At 38.3% G+C, this 14,919-nt stretch overlaps 1 protein-coding gene across 1 annotated transcript; it reads left to right on the forward strand.

The window, feature by feature from the left end:
• The first annotated feature begins 284 nt into the window (after positions 1-284).
• On the forward strand, positions 285-14,599 carry LOC128612599 (cytosolic phospholipase A2 zeta-like). Its single transcript, XM_053632903.1, has 20 exons — positions 285-349; positions 1,394-1,466; positions 2,276-2,412; positions 2,786-2,914; positions 3,740-3,780; positions 4,563-4,605; positions 5,249-5,300; positions 5,392-5,531; positions 5,761-5,853; positions 5,988-6,022; positions 6,263-6,401; positions 7,159-7,295; positions 7,648-7,870; positions 9,063-9,177; positions 9,331-9,468; positions 9,595-9,693; positions 12,014-12,184; positions 13,036-13,205; positions 13,754-13,940; positions 14,346-14,599. The coding sequence occupies exons 1-20, from the start codon at positions 344-346 to the stop codon at positions 14,597-14,599; spliced, it is 2,382 nt and encodes a 793-aa protein (XP_053488878.1). The 5' UTR covers positions 285-343.
• The last annotated feature ends 320 nt before the right edge of the window (positions 14,600-14,919 follow it).

Raw genomic sequence — 14,919 nt, forward strand, 5'->3', positions numbered from 1 at the left:
AAATGTAAATTCAGAATATGATTATGCGGGAATGAAACTGAAACATTTATAAACAACAAAAACAACTTTACGTTAATTCAAGGACCAGAGCAAAGAAAATAGCCCCCCCCCCCCCCCCCCTTCATGGAATCAAATAGGACAATGTTGTTTTTATCATTTTTATATAATACTGGATCCAGTCATTTTTATACAGCAAAGGGTGTGGCTTTATCACGGCCTGCTTGTTACATGACGCAATATATAAAGCAAGCAGTCCTCTAGAGTTCTTCAGGGTTAACAGACTGCTTGGATCACTTCTTGTCTCTTTTCTCTTCAGCCAAGGCATACTTTGTGACACTTCCAAATGCAGGTACTATTTTCTCGTTTCATTTAACCTTACTGACAAATGTTGCAGTTATGAATGAAATACTAAAAATAAATAGATTTTAATAGATAGATAAAATCTGTAAATAGATACTTTAGCTACAGACTAAAACATGTACTTGCTTAAAATACATTTTAATTACAGGTCTGAAGTTAAGAAAGGTGTGGTCTCTTGCGTTTGTGGAATTTGTTAAAATTGTTTTTAAAAAAACGTTATGACATAGGATATCCAAACCAATATATCAGGGGCAGTTTTAAAGTCAGATCACTACCTGAAAAATTGACTGAAGTGCGGCTACGATGGTATGGACATGTGATGAGAAAACCAGAATACCACATGACCAGAAAAGTGCTGGAACTTGGTACAGGAAAGAGAAGCCGTGGAAGACCTTGCCTAACATGGATGGATGTTATAAATAAAGACCTCGCTAGAGACAATATAGACCCAAAGACAACCCAGAACAGAGCAATCTGGAGAGAAAAGATTAGGAGAGCCAATCCCAAGTGGATATGGGAAAAGGCCGGACAAAGAAGAAGAAGTTATGATATAGGATATTGAACATGTTAGAAATGCACTGTGTAACATCATCCCAGGTGTGGTATTTCAAAAGGTAGACTACCGGTCAAAAGTTTAGACACACTCATTCTTTATTTTTATTTTATTTATTTTTTGTACATTTTAGAATAATAATAAAGTCATCAAAACTCTAGAATAATAAAAATGGAGCAATGGGAATTACGTCTTGATAAAAAAAAATAAAAATCTTCTCTATAAGTAAGTGTACACAGTATATAAAATTTCTGAAGTATTTTTTTTGTCATATTTATGGCTTATGTTTGCTGTAAAATCAAGCTGGAAATAGTCCTTTCAAACTTGGAATTGAGAAATTGAGAAATTCATTTGACTACTACTACAGAACTTTTATAAACTGTACACTTACAATACACTTATTGCTTGCGATAAACTATTAGCATATACATACTAATAATATAATAATATTATGTTCTTCTTGTTACCGGTGTGTTACAGAAGGAGCAGTCAGCACAATGGAACCTCTCAGTCAAAGTGCTACGAGGAAATTTCCTGTATTCATATGACTTATGTACGTCAGCATACACACACACACACACACACACACACACACACACACACAGACCTGGATTCTGTTGATTTAAACAGCCCTTAACTGTTCGTTTAAAATAATCTATCTAGCTTAATAATGATCCATGAAGTTTCTTAGTGAAGCGTCGAGGACTTATTACGAGACAATATATGAGTTTTATAATTCCATTATTAATGAACAGAAATTGTTCAAAACATAAAGAGCTTTATATCCTGCTTAGGTTATACATATGTGGCCTTTAAGAATGCGTGTTTTATCACGCAGTTTCACGGGATTTGTCACGTGCGATTACACGTGACACCCTGCAGGCACGCTTCTTAGAATTTAAATTTAGTTGTTGTGCTTCACACAGTAACCATCAGGTGGCGCATGGAATAACATACTGTAGCTGAACACATAGTACACACACACAAAAAAAAAGCAATGTGTGGTCGTTAGATTTAAGAAAAACTATTACGTATGGTTCACATAAAAATATTACGTTTCTCATCGAAACTTATACTAAACCTAATTTAAACACGTTTCTAATTACAAGATTAGGAATTTGTTGTGCCACCACGAGCTACCAGAACAACTTCAGTGTCTATTCTATAAGTCTCTGGAACTGTACTGAAGTGATGAAAACTTCTTCCAAAAATATCCCCCGTCTACAATATAACAGAGCCACTGTTTTTTTTTTCCTTTAATTTGTTACCTCGACTTAATAGCTGTTGTTCTCTTTAAATACTTTACATGCGATTATGAACACATGTCTAGCTAAGAGCAATGTTGTTCACATACATCCACAGTTTCAGACCCTGACCTCTATGTGACCCTAAGCCTCCCCACGGCCTCAGCTTGTACCACGAGAACCAGGACAATCAATAACTGCAAGACACCTGAGTGGAATGAGACCTTCTTCTTCTGCCCCTTCAGCCAGGTGAAGGTGAGTGGATGCATCCCTAGTCCCAAAGGGTGCAAGTCTGCACCAGGTGATCCAAGTCTGATCTAATAAACCTAATACCAATATTCAGATTCTCCTGGTTTGCCGAATCAAACAGTGTAGCTACTCCATTAGTGGTTTCTTTACAATAAAACACTTAATTCACCATAAATGGACCCATAAAAAGCACCTAAATGCTGTAAATGGATAATAACTATTACATTTCCTCTACCATGACGTGCCAAGATCTGGTGTGTTAGTGTTAATTCCTTTGATTCTGTATGTAGAACCCTAGGCCTAATTATGTACAAACAATACTACATGCCATACTTCATTCCATGTACAGAACTAAGAGGCCTTTTGTTTTGTCCTCTAGAACATTCTGGAGCTGAATTTGTTTGACGAAGACGTCGTGAAGGATGACGAATGCATCAGCATCCTGTTCGACATCAGCACCCTCAAACTGGGTCAGAAAGAGACAAAGGTCTTCATCACAGATGATAAGGTCAGTAGCTCTGGACATTCACAAGTTCAGAAATGAGTTATGAGCCTGCAGGATATCTGAGGCTTGAGATAATATTATGCCATCGGAGCCCATAAAATGCACTTCAGCACCTTTAATCATTGTTCAAACCTACTGTAAAGAGCTTAAGAATGGCAAAGCACAAGTGGACAAGACAAAGACGTGATCTTCTTTCAGAAGATCGTTTGAACTCTTACTTTAACCTTGTTAAAAATGAGTTTGAGAAAGCTATGGTCAAGTATTTGAGTAAGATGGAATGGAGTAAGACGTCTTGCTTATCCAAGTGTATCTGAAGTTCCACACTGACCTGATTAGACGTATGTACTTTTTCCCTATGGCAAATAACCAACCATCCAACAACATGATTTAAGCATGACCGTCACTGTGTGAGGACATCAGACATGGTTAGCAAGTTTTTAGACACTTTAGGCAGACTGACTGCATTTAGCGCTGCGAAAGTTATACGCAACCTGATCTTTGCAGGATTTAACTGTAAATAAAACACCATGTTGTTTTGGTAAATTACAGTCTATTCATGGTCTCTTACAGTGAAGGTTTCAAAGTACTCAAGCACTGCAGAGTGGAGCATTATTATATCGTATATAGTATATATAGTGTATATATAGTGGAGTCTCATTATTATATGTACGGATTATGAAAGCTTATAAGCTGGGACATGTTGTAACACATCGTAAAGTAGTTTAAACCTAACGATTTTTTAAAACCTGGGGTAAAATATTTGCGTGAACATAATTACATGAAGATGAAGCTGGTGAATGATCGCTGATTCTTGTTCTATACTTTCAGCTGAAGGACGAGCTGTGGGTGGAATTTGATATCACAGAGAGGTAATAAATAAATAAATAAATAAATAAATAAATAAATAAATAAATAAATAAATCACACAGCAAAATATGACATCTTAGCAAGTAGAAATACCTTGAATATAGTCATATTATTTGGTATTTCCTATTATAAGATTACAATAATCCAAATATAACATTATGAGACCTGTTTCAAGCCATTTGTACTCATTTCAAGCTGAGAATAGTCTTCCATTCATTTCTAGATCAAGCGTTCATTTCTAGAAAGAAGCAGAATGATTTACCATTTCAAAAGCTTGAAATGAGACATAAATGTCTAGAAATATGTTTAACGAGCTTATATTTGGTTTATCGTAACCTTATCATAAGAAATACTAGATTCATTTGAGTATATTCATGATATTTGGACTTGCTAAGTGGCATTTATTGCAGTGCAGACTTACAGTACAGTCTACCACTACACTCTAGGTGATATTAGTGAAATTTTGTGAAAAATATTTGCAATTCATTTGAAATGTGAACAGTCAACTCACTGCCAATGCAGTGTTTTTGACATCTAGTTTAACCAAATAATCCCCCCACCCTGCCTAAGTACTGTACTGTAATATTGGCAACTTTGGTAAATATGAGCAAAGGCTGTGACAAATTGACTTTATTGTTTAGCTTTTGATATTTTGTTCAAAAAAAAATTGTGGATGGGAAGTGTAACCGAATAATGCTTTTATTTTGATCTTCTTCATAGTTTTCCTAGTTCAGACATTAAGATGAAGTAAGCCAATGTTTATGTCTCTGGGTTTGTGTTACAGACCTGGAGTGCCTGGTCAATACTGCTCTAATGGAGTTCTACTGGTAAGTGCTTTCTCAGGCTGTTACATTTTAAACAGCCAAACAATTTAAAGGGCTCCTACAAAAACGTTTATTCGGATGTAACCATATACATGCAAGTTCATTTTCAATAATCTAGTAGACTAATTTAATACAGGGCCCTCCACTAATATTGGCACCCTTGGTAGATATGAGCGAAGAAAGCTGTGAAAAAAAATTGTCTTTATTGTTTAAACTTTTGATCAAAAAATTGTTTGATCTTTTGTTTAAAAAAAAAATCACAAAATACTCTTCTCACATGCTCTCAAACAAAACGCAGGTTTATAAAAAAAATATATATATATATCTTTGTTGATCATAGGTGTGCAACAATTATTGGCACCCTTTTAGTCAATACTTTGTGCTAGCTTCCTTTGCCAAGATAACAGCTCTGAGTCTTTTCCTACAATGCCTGATGAGGTTGGAGAATACATGGCAAGGGATCTGAGACCGTTCCTCCATACAGAATCTCTCCCGATCCTTCAGATTTCGAGAGTCCACTCTGGTGGACTCTCCTGTTCAGTTCACCCCACAGCTTTTCTATGGGATTCAAGTTCTGGGTTTAGCTTAATGTGTGTAATAATGTGGGCAGTTTTTATTCATCTCGCACGTTTTGTTGTGATTTCAGGCCGCCCCGATGTCTATTCTGGAGGTGAAGTTGGAAAATCTGCCCACTGACGGTAAGAAGATAAAAAAGTATCCAGCGGAAACTGTATATTATGGTATGGATGGCGCACAGAAATTCTCCACCGTTTATTGTATGTGTTTTAGTTCCACCTGACATGCTGTTAATGTTACAAGGAGCGTATAACAAAAGACAAGTGATCTCAATGTCCCAGAAAAGCAGCCTCATGCAGACTCTTTGCTACTACATCAACAAAAACCTGGACACCGAGATTGGACTCTGGAAGGTTTGTCGACGATTTGTCTTACATCATCACGTCTTTAGAACAGCTCTAAACATCGTATGTAATCGACTACGCATTGCACTTAAAGAAGCACAGAATAGTTTATAATCACTGAAGCAATGCCACTGATCAAATCTAAACATTTTCTCCACTTTGTATAAGGGCTGGACCTCATTTATTATCCATTTTCTATTTTGTTCTTTCTCTGTTTTAATGTTTTGTATGAGGATAGGTGAAAGATGATAAAACCTTCAAGCCTGCAGTAGTTCCTGTAACCCCTTTTGCAGCCACAGGTGAATTTACAGTTTCTCTTCCTGTGGCAGAGGTGAGAGCACAGTTCACATCCCAAACCCCAAAGTCCCAAAACCTTAAGCTCAATAACCTTCTAAATCACTTGTTGTGTGATTATGGCATCACGTATAAAGATTGTGCGCTGAAAATGTTTGTTTTACTCCACAGGACAAAGTAGACTTACATTTGAACATAGTGGACAGGTATTACGCAAAACAGATATTTGTCTGTATGGGGTTTTCAGTCATACTTATCATGTTGTCTAATTCTGGACATCTAGACTTATTTCATTAAGACATTTCACCATTCTTTATGATTGTATAACAAGTCCAGATTGTCTCATTGATTCATCCTTGTTCAGAAATGTCATTCATTCTTTAACCTGTGATTATTTCATTATTGTAATTAGGATTTACAATGTGTGTGTGTGTGTGTGTGTGTAGCCCTGAGGAGGACATGAAGGTGCGTCTGGATTTTGACATACCCGCAGACGAGAAGGCGTTTCTGATTAAGAGGAAACAGGTGGTGTCTCGTGCACTGCAGAAAATACTCCATTTTCAAACTCCTTTGGATCCCACCCAGGTAGGAGACAAATATCTACCGTGCCTTGCAAAAGTATTCACCCCCTTTTAACGGTTCCACATTCTGTACTGTCCTGTACATCCCGGACTGAAAACTGAAAACTAAATTTAATCGGGGTTCTAAGTCATGAATCTACACAAAATAACCCATTTACCGGGGAATCAATATAGATTAGAATATAATTATTATTATTTTTTTTTAATATCAAAGCTGTAATTGCTAAAGTATTCAACGTGGAGTGTAATTAAATCTACTATTTAAAAAATTTCGTATTTACATCCTGGACCAAATCAACATCACCTAACACAGGAACAGGATTTTATAACCGTTCCATATTGAGATAGATTATATAATAACGTAATGTTAGAACGTGTCCTTCAAAGTTATAGCAACCTATATGGCTGTGTCATAAGAAGAACACTAGTATGGAAACGTATGTCCTGTTCTCTCTCATTTACTCTGCAACACTACAGAAACACTGACTGTATCATAGTTATACATGTTATAAAGATACAGTGGGGCGTGACATTTTGAGAACCCTTTAGAACTTTCTGTATATTTCTGCATGATCTAAAACATCAGATTTTCACACAAGTCCTAAAAGCAGACAAAGAGAACCCAGTTAAACAAATGAGACAAAATATGACACATGGTCGTTTATATATTGAGGAAAATGATCCAGTATCTGTGAGCGGTAGAAGTATGTGAAGCACTATGATTAGCAGTTCATTTGAAGGTGAAATTAGAGTGTGTTTAGGTGCCGACAGTGGCTGTGGTGTGTTCAGGAGGTAGCTCCAGGGCCATGACGGGCACGTACGGCTCTCTGAAAGGGCTACAGAGCCTCGGCCTGCTCGATGTCATCACCTACATCACCTCTGTGTCTGGCTCCACCTGGTGGGTGTTTAAACGCATCACAGGCTCAAACACACACTTTCATGATATAGTACACAGTTCACATGTGTGTGATCATGTGATAAACAAGCTGCATTTGATCATGATTTACCCTTTAATGGTTCAGTGAAGTCAACTCAAGGTTTGTCACATGACGTAAACAATTAAGTGATCAGATGTGAAAATTAATGAATAATGTCACGTGATAAACAAAATCACATGCTGCTGTTGAGTTTTGTCAAAGATGCAAACACAACACGGTGTATAGAATTTTGTGTTGCTGGATTTTATGTTGTTTTTGGTTTTTTTAAAAATCTGATGCTCCCTTCTCTCTTTCTCTCTATCTCTGTGTAAGGGCCATTGCTAATCTATACTCTGACCCGTTTTGGTCAAAAGAAGGCCTGGATACCCCGATAGCATCTGCGCAGAAGATGCTGTCTAAGAGCACAGCCAGTCTCTTCTCTCCTACACAGGAGCATTATTATTGTTCCGAGCTGCAGAACCGAGAGAAAGAAGGTTACTCCGTCTCCTTCATCGATACCTGGGGGCTCATCATAGAACACCTCATCTTTGGCAAGGTCTGTTTGTTTTCGTGTTGTTGTTGTTTTGCATTTTCCATACTGTCCCAACTTTTTCGGAATTGGGGTTGTACTGTGGTATGATCCCAAACATTGCCAATGCTTAAACAAAATGACACTCAATAGCACGTACATAAGGAAAGCTAAATCTTTACAGAGCTTAACGGCTCGCCCTCAGATCCTAATGGAACTATAAATGAGCATTTCATTGAAAGCAGGTGCCATTCGAGATTATAAACCTGTTCAGCTTATAAACGATAATCACTAAGTGCTAGACTTAACCGTAAAATACAAATATCTGGTGTATTACAAGTACCTAAATAGAGTGACAAAGATTTCAGCCTGTTTCTGATTAGATTAGATCTAGATTGTGCCAATAAATTCAGATCATTTCTGACATTTCTTGAGACACTAAAAACATTTAATAATAATAAGTTCTTGATTCGGTCCCGCCGGCGCCGTGTGTATGGAGTTTGCATGTTCTCCCCGTGCTGCGGGGGTTTCCTCCGGGTACTCCGGTTTCCTCCCCCAGTCCAAAGACATGCACGGTAGGCTGATTGGCGTGTCTAAAGTGTCCGTAGTGTATGAATGGGTGTGTGAGTGTGTATGTGACTGTGCCCTGCGATGGACTGGCACCCTGTCCAGGGTGTACCCCGCCTTGTGCCCGATGCTCCCTGGGATAGGCTCCAGGTTCCCCCGTGACCCTGAAAAGGATAAGCGGTATAGAAGATGGATGGATGGATGGATGGAAGTTCTTGATTCACTTATACCCATTCTTTGGTCAGATTTTCAGTCTTTAAAATGATAGAATATAGTGTTTTCAAAGACGTAAGGTCTTTGAAAACCTGTATGTATACATTAGGGGAATAGAAGGACAACTCTACATTCAGCACATGATACTGTTTTACCTTTGCGATAGTCTATGATGCCACTATGCCACTATGCCACTTTACATTCTGCCCAGTATAAAGAGGCCAACTAACGGCTATAATGGAAGTAGCGCAAAAACCGTTGGGCCTTTAAGCAAAGTACTGACGCCCGAACAACTCATCATGTCAGGCAGATAAATAAATGCCAATCTAATCATCAAACCCCTTTAGGACACTCATGTTAGGTCATAAACAATCTAATATTGGCAAGCTGAAAAAGTTTTCTAAGTAGAAAACTTGAATAATAATTCATTTTGGTTCAGAAACACACAGGTACACTGTCTGACCAGAAGAAGGCAGTCTCTGAGGGCCAGAACCCGCTCCCAATCTACACAGCAGTGAACATGAAGAAGGTTCCCAGTGCCTCCACGGTCCCTGGTAAAGATTGCACATTACCCCTCCAACCTGCTGTAATCGGAACACTGGTGTCATTTGTTACAGTCTGATTTGAGCGCATCTGAAAGCAAGAGTAGTAAGAAAATTATTTTTGATCATAACTTTCCTTCTGTTCACTAATTTTGTCGATTTCAGAGTGGTGTGAGTTTACACCATATGAGGTGGGATTCTCCAAATATGGAGCCTTTGTCCCTGCAGAAGATTTAGGTAGTGAGTTCTACCTAGGTCATGTAGTTAAGAAGCTACCGGAAACACGCATCTCCTTCCTCCTGGGTCAGTGCTGCGTTTGTGTCGGAGAGAGTCTCTGCTTCACAATATACAATAGACACATTATGTGTAATACTTTCTAACTAATACTAATTAAACTAACTGTGTGTGTGTGTGTGTGTGTGTGTGTAGGCATGTGGAGCAGTGTGTTCTCCATGACCGTGACACAGATCTGGAGTTCTTTTACTGGAGTGACACCATCCTTCAAGGGTGAAAAGGCAGACAAGATCGGCAAGTACACCTTCGTATCAGCCATGTTCATCTTCACCGTTAACTTCAATAAGGGATTTAATACTGACCTTCAACATACTCAACCATCAAAACATTCATCCTGACTTCTCTTTGAGAATTTTTGCACGGCATTCCCATGCTCGTTAGATGAAATACTGCTCAGATAGGGCGGCTACAAATAAACAGATGAATGGGTTAATAGACGTAATAAATTAATAAATATTAAGATGAATACACACTGCTACCACTAAGAATATTATATTCCAGTGCAAGACTTTTTCCTAATAAAAACTAGACACTTTTTTGGGCTTAAAGACTTCATATAATTCATTGTTATCTAAATGAATCATATAAAAAATACATTATAGCAGGTTATAAGTTGAATTCTCATATCTGATTGGTCAGATTTTCTATAACAGCAGCCAGTAGTGCTTGTTCTAATACGTTATCGTTTATAGGAACAGCTAAGTCACAGGGACTTGTATGGTAGACACGCCACATAATCTCAGAATAATAATAAATGGGTTAGAAAACGGAAAAGTTGGGGGAAAAGTCTGAAGTTTTCTGTAAGGAGATACAGTAATATTTATGGAAGGAGTCTCCAGTGTCAGTGCTTAAGTTGCATTTTTTTTTGTCTTATTTAAGAGAGAAATGAGATGGCTATCAATGGCTACTATAATGTAAGTGCTGTAACGCAAACTAACATGTTTTTGGGGACAATTCACGACATTAAACCAAAAAAGAAAAATAGAGAAATTATGAAGTGTCGTGTTTTTTTTTTTTTCCTCAAATAATAAAAAATGTCATCGTTAACAAATTGATGTGGTAGAAGGGGAATCAAATATTTTGGGAAATGCGTCGTGTCAGACCACATCACACCACCTTGTTGTTGGTTATTATTTTTAAGTGTTTTATTCCTTAGTTATTGCAGTAGCTGATATTTTACATACTTTTTCATGATTGTTTATTTACGTGATGCAAAAAAAAACATCGCTGGACATACCGGAATATACTGTTTTAGGTATATTCTGAAAACTAAACTAAACTAGACTAGACAATTGGAAATCAATCAATCAATCAATCAATCAATCAATCATACTTGGGCTCCGGGTTGGAACAAGTTTGAATCCTGGCGATGTAGTTTATTGATATTGATGCCCAGAAGTCTGGGAGATTATACCAGGCACTGCTCTCTGTGTAAGAGCGATGCGGTTCCTTTCTCTGCAATTTAACACAAAGACACTACAGCCGGATACGGGCATCTCATGAATACAGACGAGTTTAACAGCCTTGTGATGCACCATGAGCAGTAATTCACAAATCTGCAGCGTGTCTCTAATGTAGCACTAGATAACCTTCAGCCACACTGGTTTGTGGTTGTTGTGCTACAGGGGTGAACTAGCTAGCCAGTGTGAACTAGCGAAGGATAAACTAGGGAAAACACTGGGTTCAAAAATACGTTTCTTAAAGAAATCATGAAATTAAGGAAAAGGCAACTTGACAGCTATTTTCACTATGATGCCACCACGATGCTCAATGCATCATTATCAAGACTGTTCAACTCACACCTCATGTGTGACACAAGCAAGAGGGCTCCTGGGACATCAACTTCCTAACACTCCAACGTCAACAAACCTGAGTGATCGTGTAAGAGCCCGCCAGGGCTAGCTCAGTCCTGGTCTACCCTCTGGACAGCATAGAGGTGGTGGGTGAGAGGAGGATGTTAGCTAAGATGGCGTCTATCATGAGCAATTCCTCTCACCCCCTATATGAAATACTGGGGTCCCTGAGCAGCTCCTTCAGCAGCTGCACCCTCAGTGCAAGAAAGAGCGCTACCGCAGGTCCTTCATCCCTACAGCAGTCAGACTCTAATGCAACAGCAACATAATGTAGCACTGCTAGCTGTTTTTTGCATCATCAACCCACACATTATTATTATTTCTTGCCCACCCCTCTATTGTTAACTGCGCAATAATCCATTTATCCTTTCATGTATATAAACAAGGTGATACACATCTGTATTTATTCAAATTTGTATTCATCTGTACATACATTGAGGGGTATATATTACCATTATTATTATTATTATTTTAATACTCTAATTCTTATTTTTCTATTCCTATTGTATATATATATATATATATATTTTAGATACTTTATTTCAATTCTATTCGTATTTAATGTGTATTCTTTTCTATCTGTTTTTTGTGTAATTGAGCTGCTGTAACGAGGGAATTTCCCCAGTGTGGGATCAATAAATGTTATCTTATCTTATCTTTGTATAGCTGCACTTTCATGTAACATTTCCTTTGGCTTGTAGAGACAGATGATAAGTGCCAGACAATGGATACTTTACGAGTCCGTTCAGAGGGTTCCGCAGTGAGCAACTTCCTGACCCATCGCCCCATCATCGGCCATGTGTTTAACTTCCTTCGAGGATTTTTCCTGCACAACTTGTACAGCGAAAGCCCAAATTTCAACACCTCGAAGGGTCAGTTTTTTTTTTTCGATTTGTTTTGTATTTACTCTCATTGTTGAAAGTCATTTTACATCTAAATTCTATAAATGTACACTCACTGACCACTTTATCAGGATCACCTGTATACCTGCTCATTCATGCAACTATCCAGTCGACCAATCACGTTGCAGCATCACCACATTTCAAGGTCAAGAGCTTCATTTAATGTTTGCATCAAACATGCGATCAAAAATGGGATCTTACTGACATTGACCATTGAAACATCCATTGAAACAGTGGCAGATATTGTGCAGTCAATCCAGGATTTAGCGATTTGGTGATCGCAGAAATTGACGCAAAATCATGGAAACTCTGCTATATTTGCAGGAGCTTGCAATTTTTCAAAATTACAACAGACTATCTGAAGATTTGGGCCAAGACGCACCGTGTGACGTCATTACAACGCGTCATGTGATGTCATCGCAATGCACACTCGGCCAAAGCTCCATTCGAGTCACGTACGTTGAACATGACTACAGCTAAAAGGTCTCATTTACCAGCAAACATCACTGCGATCCAATTCAAGTAGGTTTCCGCTCAAATAACCACTGGTGAGCAGAAAAGATTCTCAGAATGCACAACATATCAGTCCTTGAGGTGAAGAAAACGAATCCGAGGCTATCGAGGGCACAGGCTTACCAAAACTGGACAGTTGTAGATCAGATGATGAACCAGTCAGACCACTCTCCTCTGACCTCTCTGAGATGTACAGGTATTCCTAATAATAATGGTCGGTGAGTGTATAATCTGCATTATATAAATGTTTTCACATGTAACAAGGCTGTCTTCTTCTTTTGATTGTTTTCATTGTATGCTCGTCACAGAGACACACCCGGATGCATTTCCGAACAAGCTGACTCCGATGGACTCCACTCTTGACTTGGTGGATTCTGGATTTGCCATTAACACAGCCTGCCCTCCTGTGCTGCGACCCCACAGACACGCCGATGTCATTCTGTCCCTCGGCTACTCCTGGGATGAGGACCACTTACAGGTAAAAAATACGAGCAGAGAAATTTAAGGGTGCGTTTTTATTTATTAGATTTTTTTTTTTACATCTTCTGTTTGTTTATTTATCTGAATTCAGATCATTCAAGTCATGTTTAAGTACCATTTTATCATATCAATTGCTACGAGTCATGGAGACAATCATTCTGTTTACTATTAGAATGCGTTTTTCATCTTCAGTATTTGTTTATAAATCTGGTGGTAATAAGTGTATGAGAGTAAGTGGAGAAAATGTAGGTGAGGAGCGCGATGCCAGTGACGGCGGTATTAGCATGAAAGTTGAAGCTTCTGAAGCTGATCTGTTTGAGCAGAGTGCACAGATGAGGAGGTGAGAGAGCTGGACAGATTAAAGGGCTAAAGCACTGCCGCATCGCTCTCTTTAAGTAGAGTGGAGTTACCACCGGCACCACTATCAGCAGGCAGTCCAACAGCATTGTGGGTGATGGTGGAAACCTTCAACAACAGTGAACCAAAAATGAATCATGAATGAATCATTCTGACTCATTTTCTCTTGGTATGTTTCGAATGTGCCAGGTCATGAAGGACACTCAGGAATACTGCACTGAGCACCAGATACCATTCCCAAAGATAGATCTCAGCAAGTATGCATCTCAGCCCAAAAAGGAAGTGTATGTGTTTAAAGATGAAATGAATCCTGATGCTCCCATAGTGCTCCACTTGCCGCTGGTCAACGTCTCGTTCAAAGAGTATAAAGCACCTGGTAAATACACTTTTTTCACTTGCATCATTTATTTAGAGCATTAGAGTGTTAGTTAGTTTGCTTGTTGCATATGCATTATTTCTAAAGGAGATAAATAGCTGTTTTGTAAATTCTTAAATAAGGTTTAGTTTAAAAATATATATATCTTATATATATATATATAAAATAAAAAGCTTATAAGCTCCTTGGTCGGACAATAAGATTGTCCTCGTGGACAGTACCGTCTGTTTAAAATGAAAGTTAAATTGTTATTTTAATTAGTTTTTGGACAGTGGGAGGAAACTGGGAGAACCCTGAGGAAATAATACTGAACCGAACCTGTGTGTGTGTGTGTGTGTGTGTGTGTGTGTGTGTGTGTGTGTGTGTGTGTGTGCGTGTGCTCTCTCGCTCTCTCTCAAACTGCAGGAGTAAAGAGAATAGGAAACAAGGAGCTAAAAGAAGGAAATATTGATGTGAGCACTAAATCCTCTCCATACATTAGCAAACACCTCACGTATTCTCCAAAAGACTTCCAAAGACTGGTGGACCTCACGTTCTACAACACTGTCAACAATAAAGAAACCATCATAAATGTACTTAAGAACGCGCTGAACAACAAAAAAAAAAAGCTTGCTAGCATGACCTCAGCTGATGGAACAAATAAATGCAAAGTAAATTAACCACTGGAGTAAGAACTGAAGGACAAAGTCAGTTGAAAGTATTTGCTTGTTACTGAGTTTTAATCGATATTACTCATAAATCTATTTATATTAATACACTAATATGTTACTAATATTTTAGTGACTACGTTTACATGGACAGCAGTAATCTAATTATGGACCTCATTCTGAATAAGACAATATTCTGATTAAGGTGTTTACATGAGTCGCTTTTAGAATATTCCTTTCATGTTCCTGTTTTACGTGTTATAGAACATAGATCAGCTAACAGCACACGTCATTACGTCCCCACGCCACGCTGTCCGCCGTTCCCTCCAGAA

The sequence above is a fragment of the Ictalurus furcatus genome, chromosome 9 (assembly GCF_023375685.1).
Source record: "Ictalurus furcatus strain D&B chromosome 9, Billie_1.0, whole genome shotgun sequence".
Classification (NCBI taxonomy): Eukaryota; Metazoa; Chordata; class Actinopteri; order Siluriformes; family Ictaluridae; genus Ictalurus; species Ictalurus furcatus.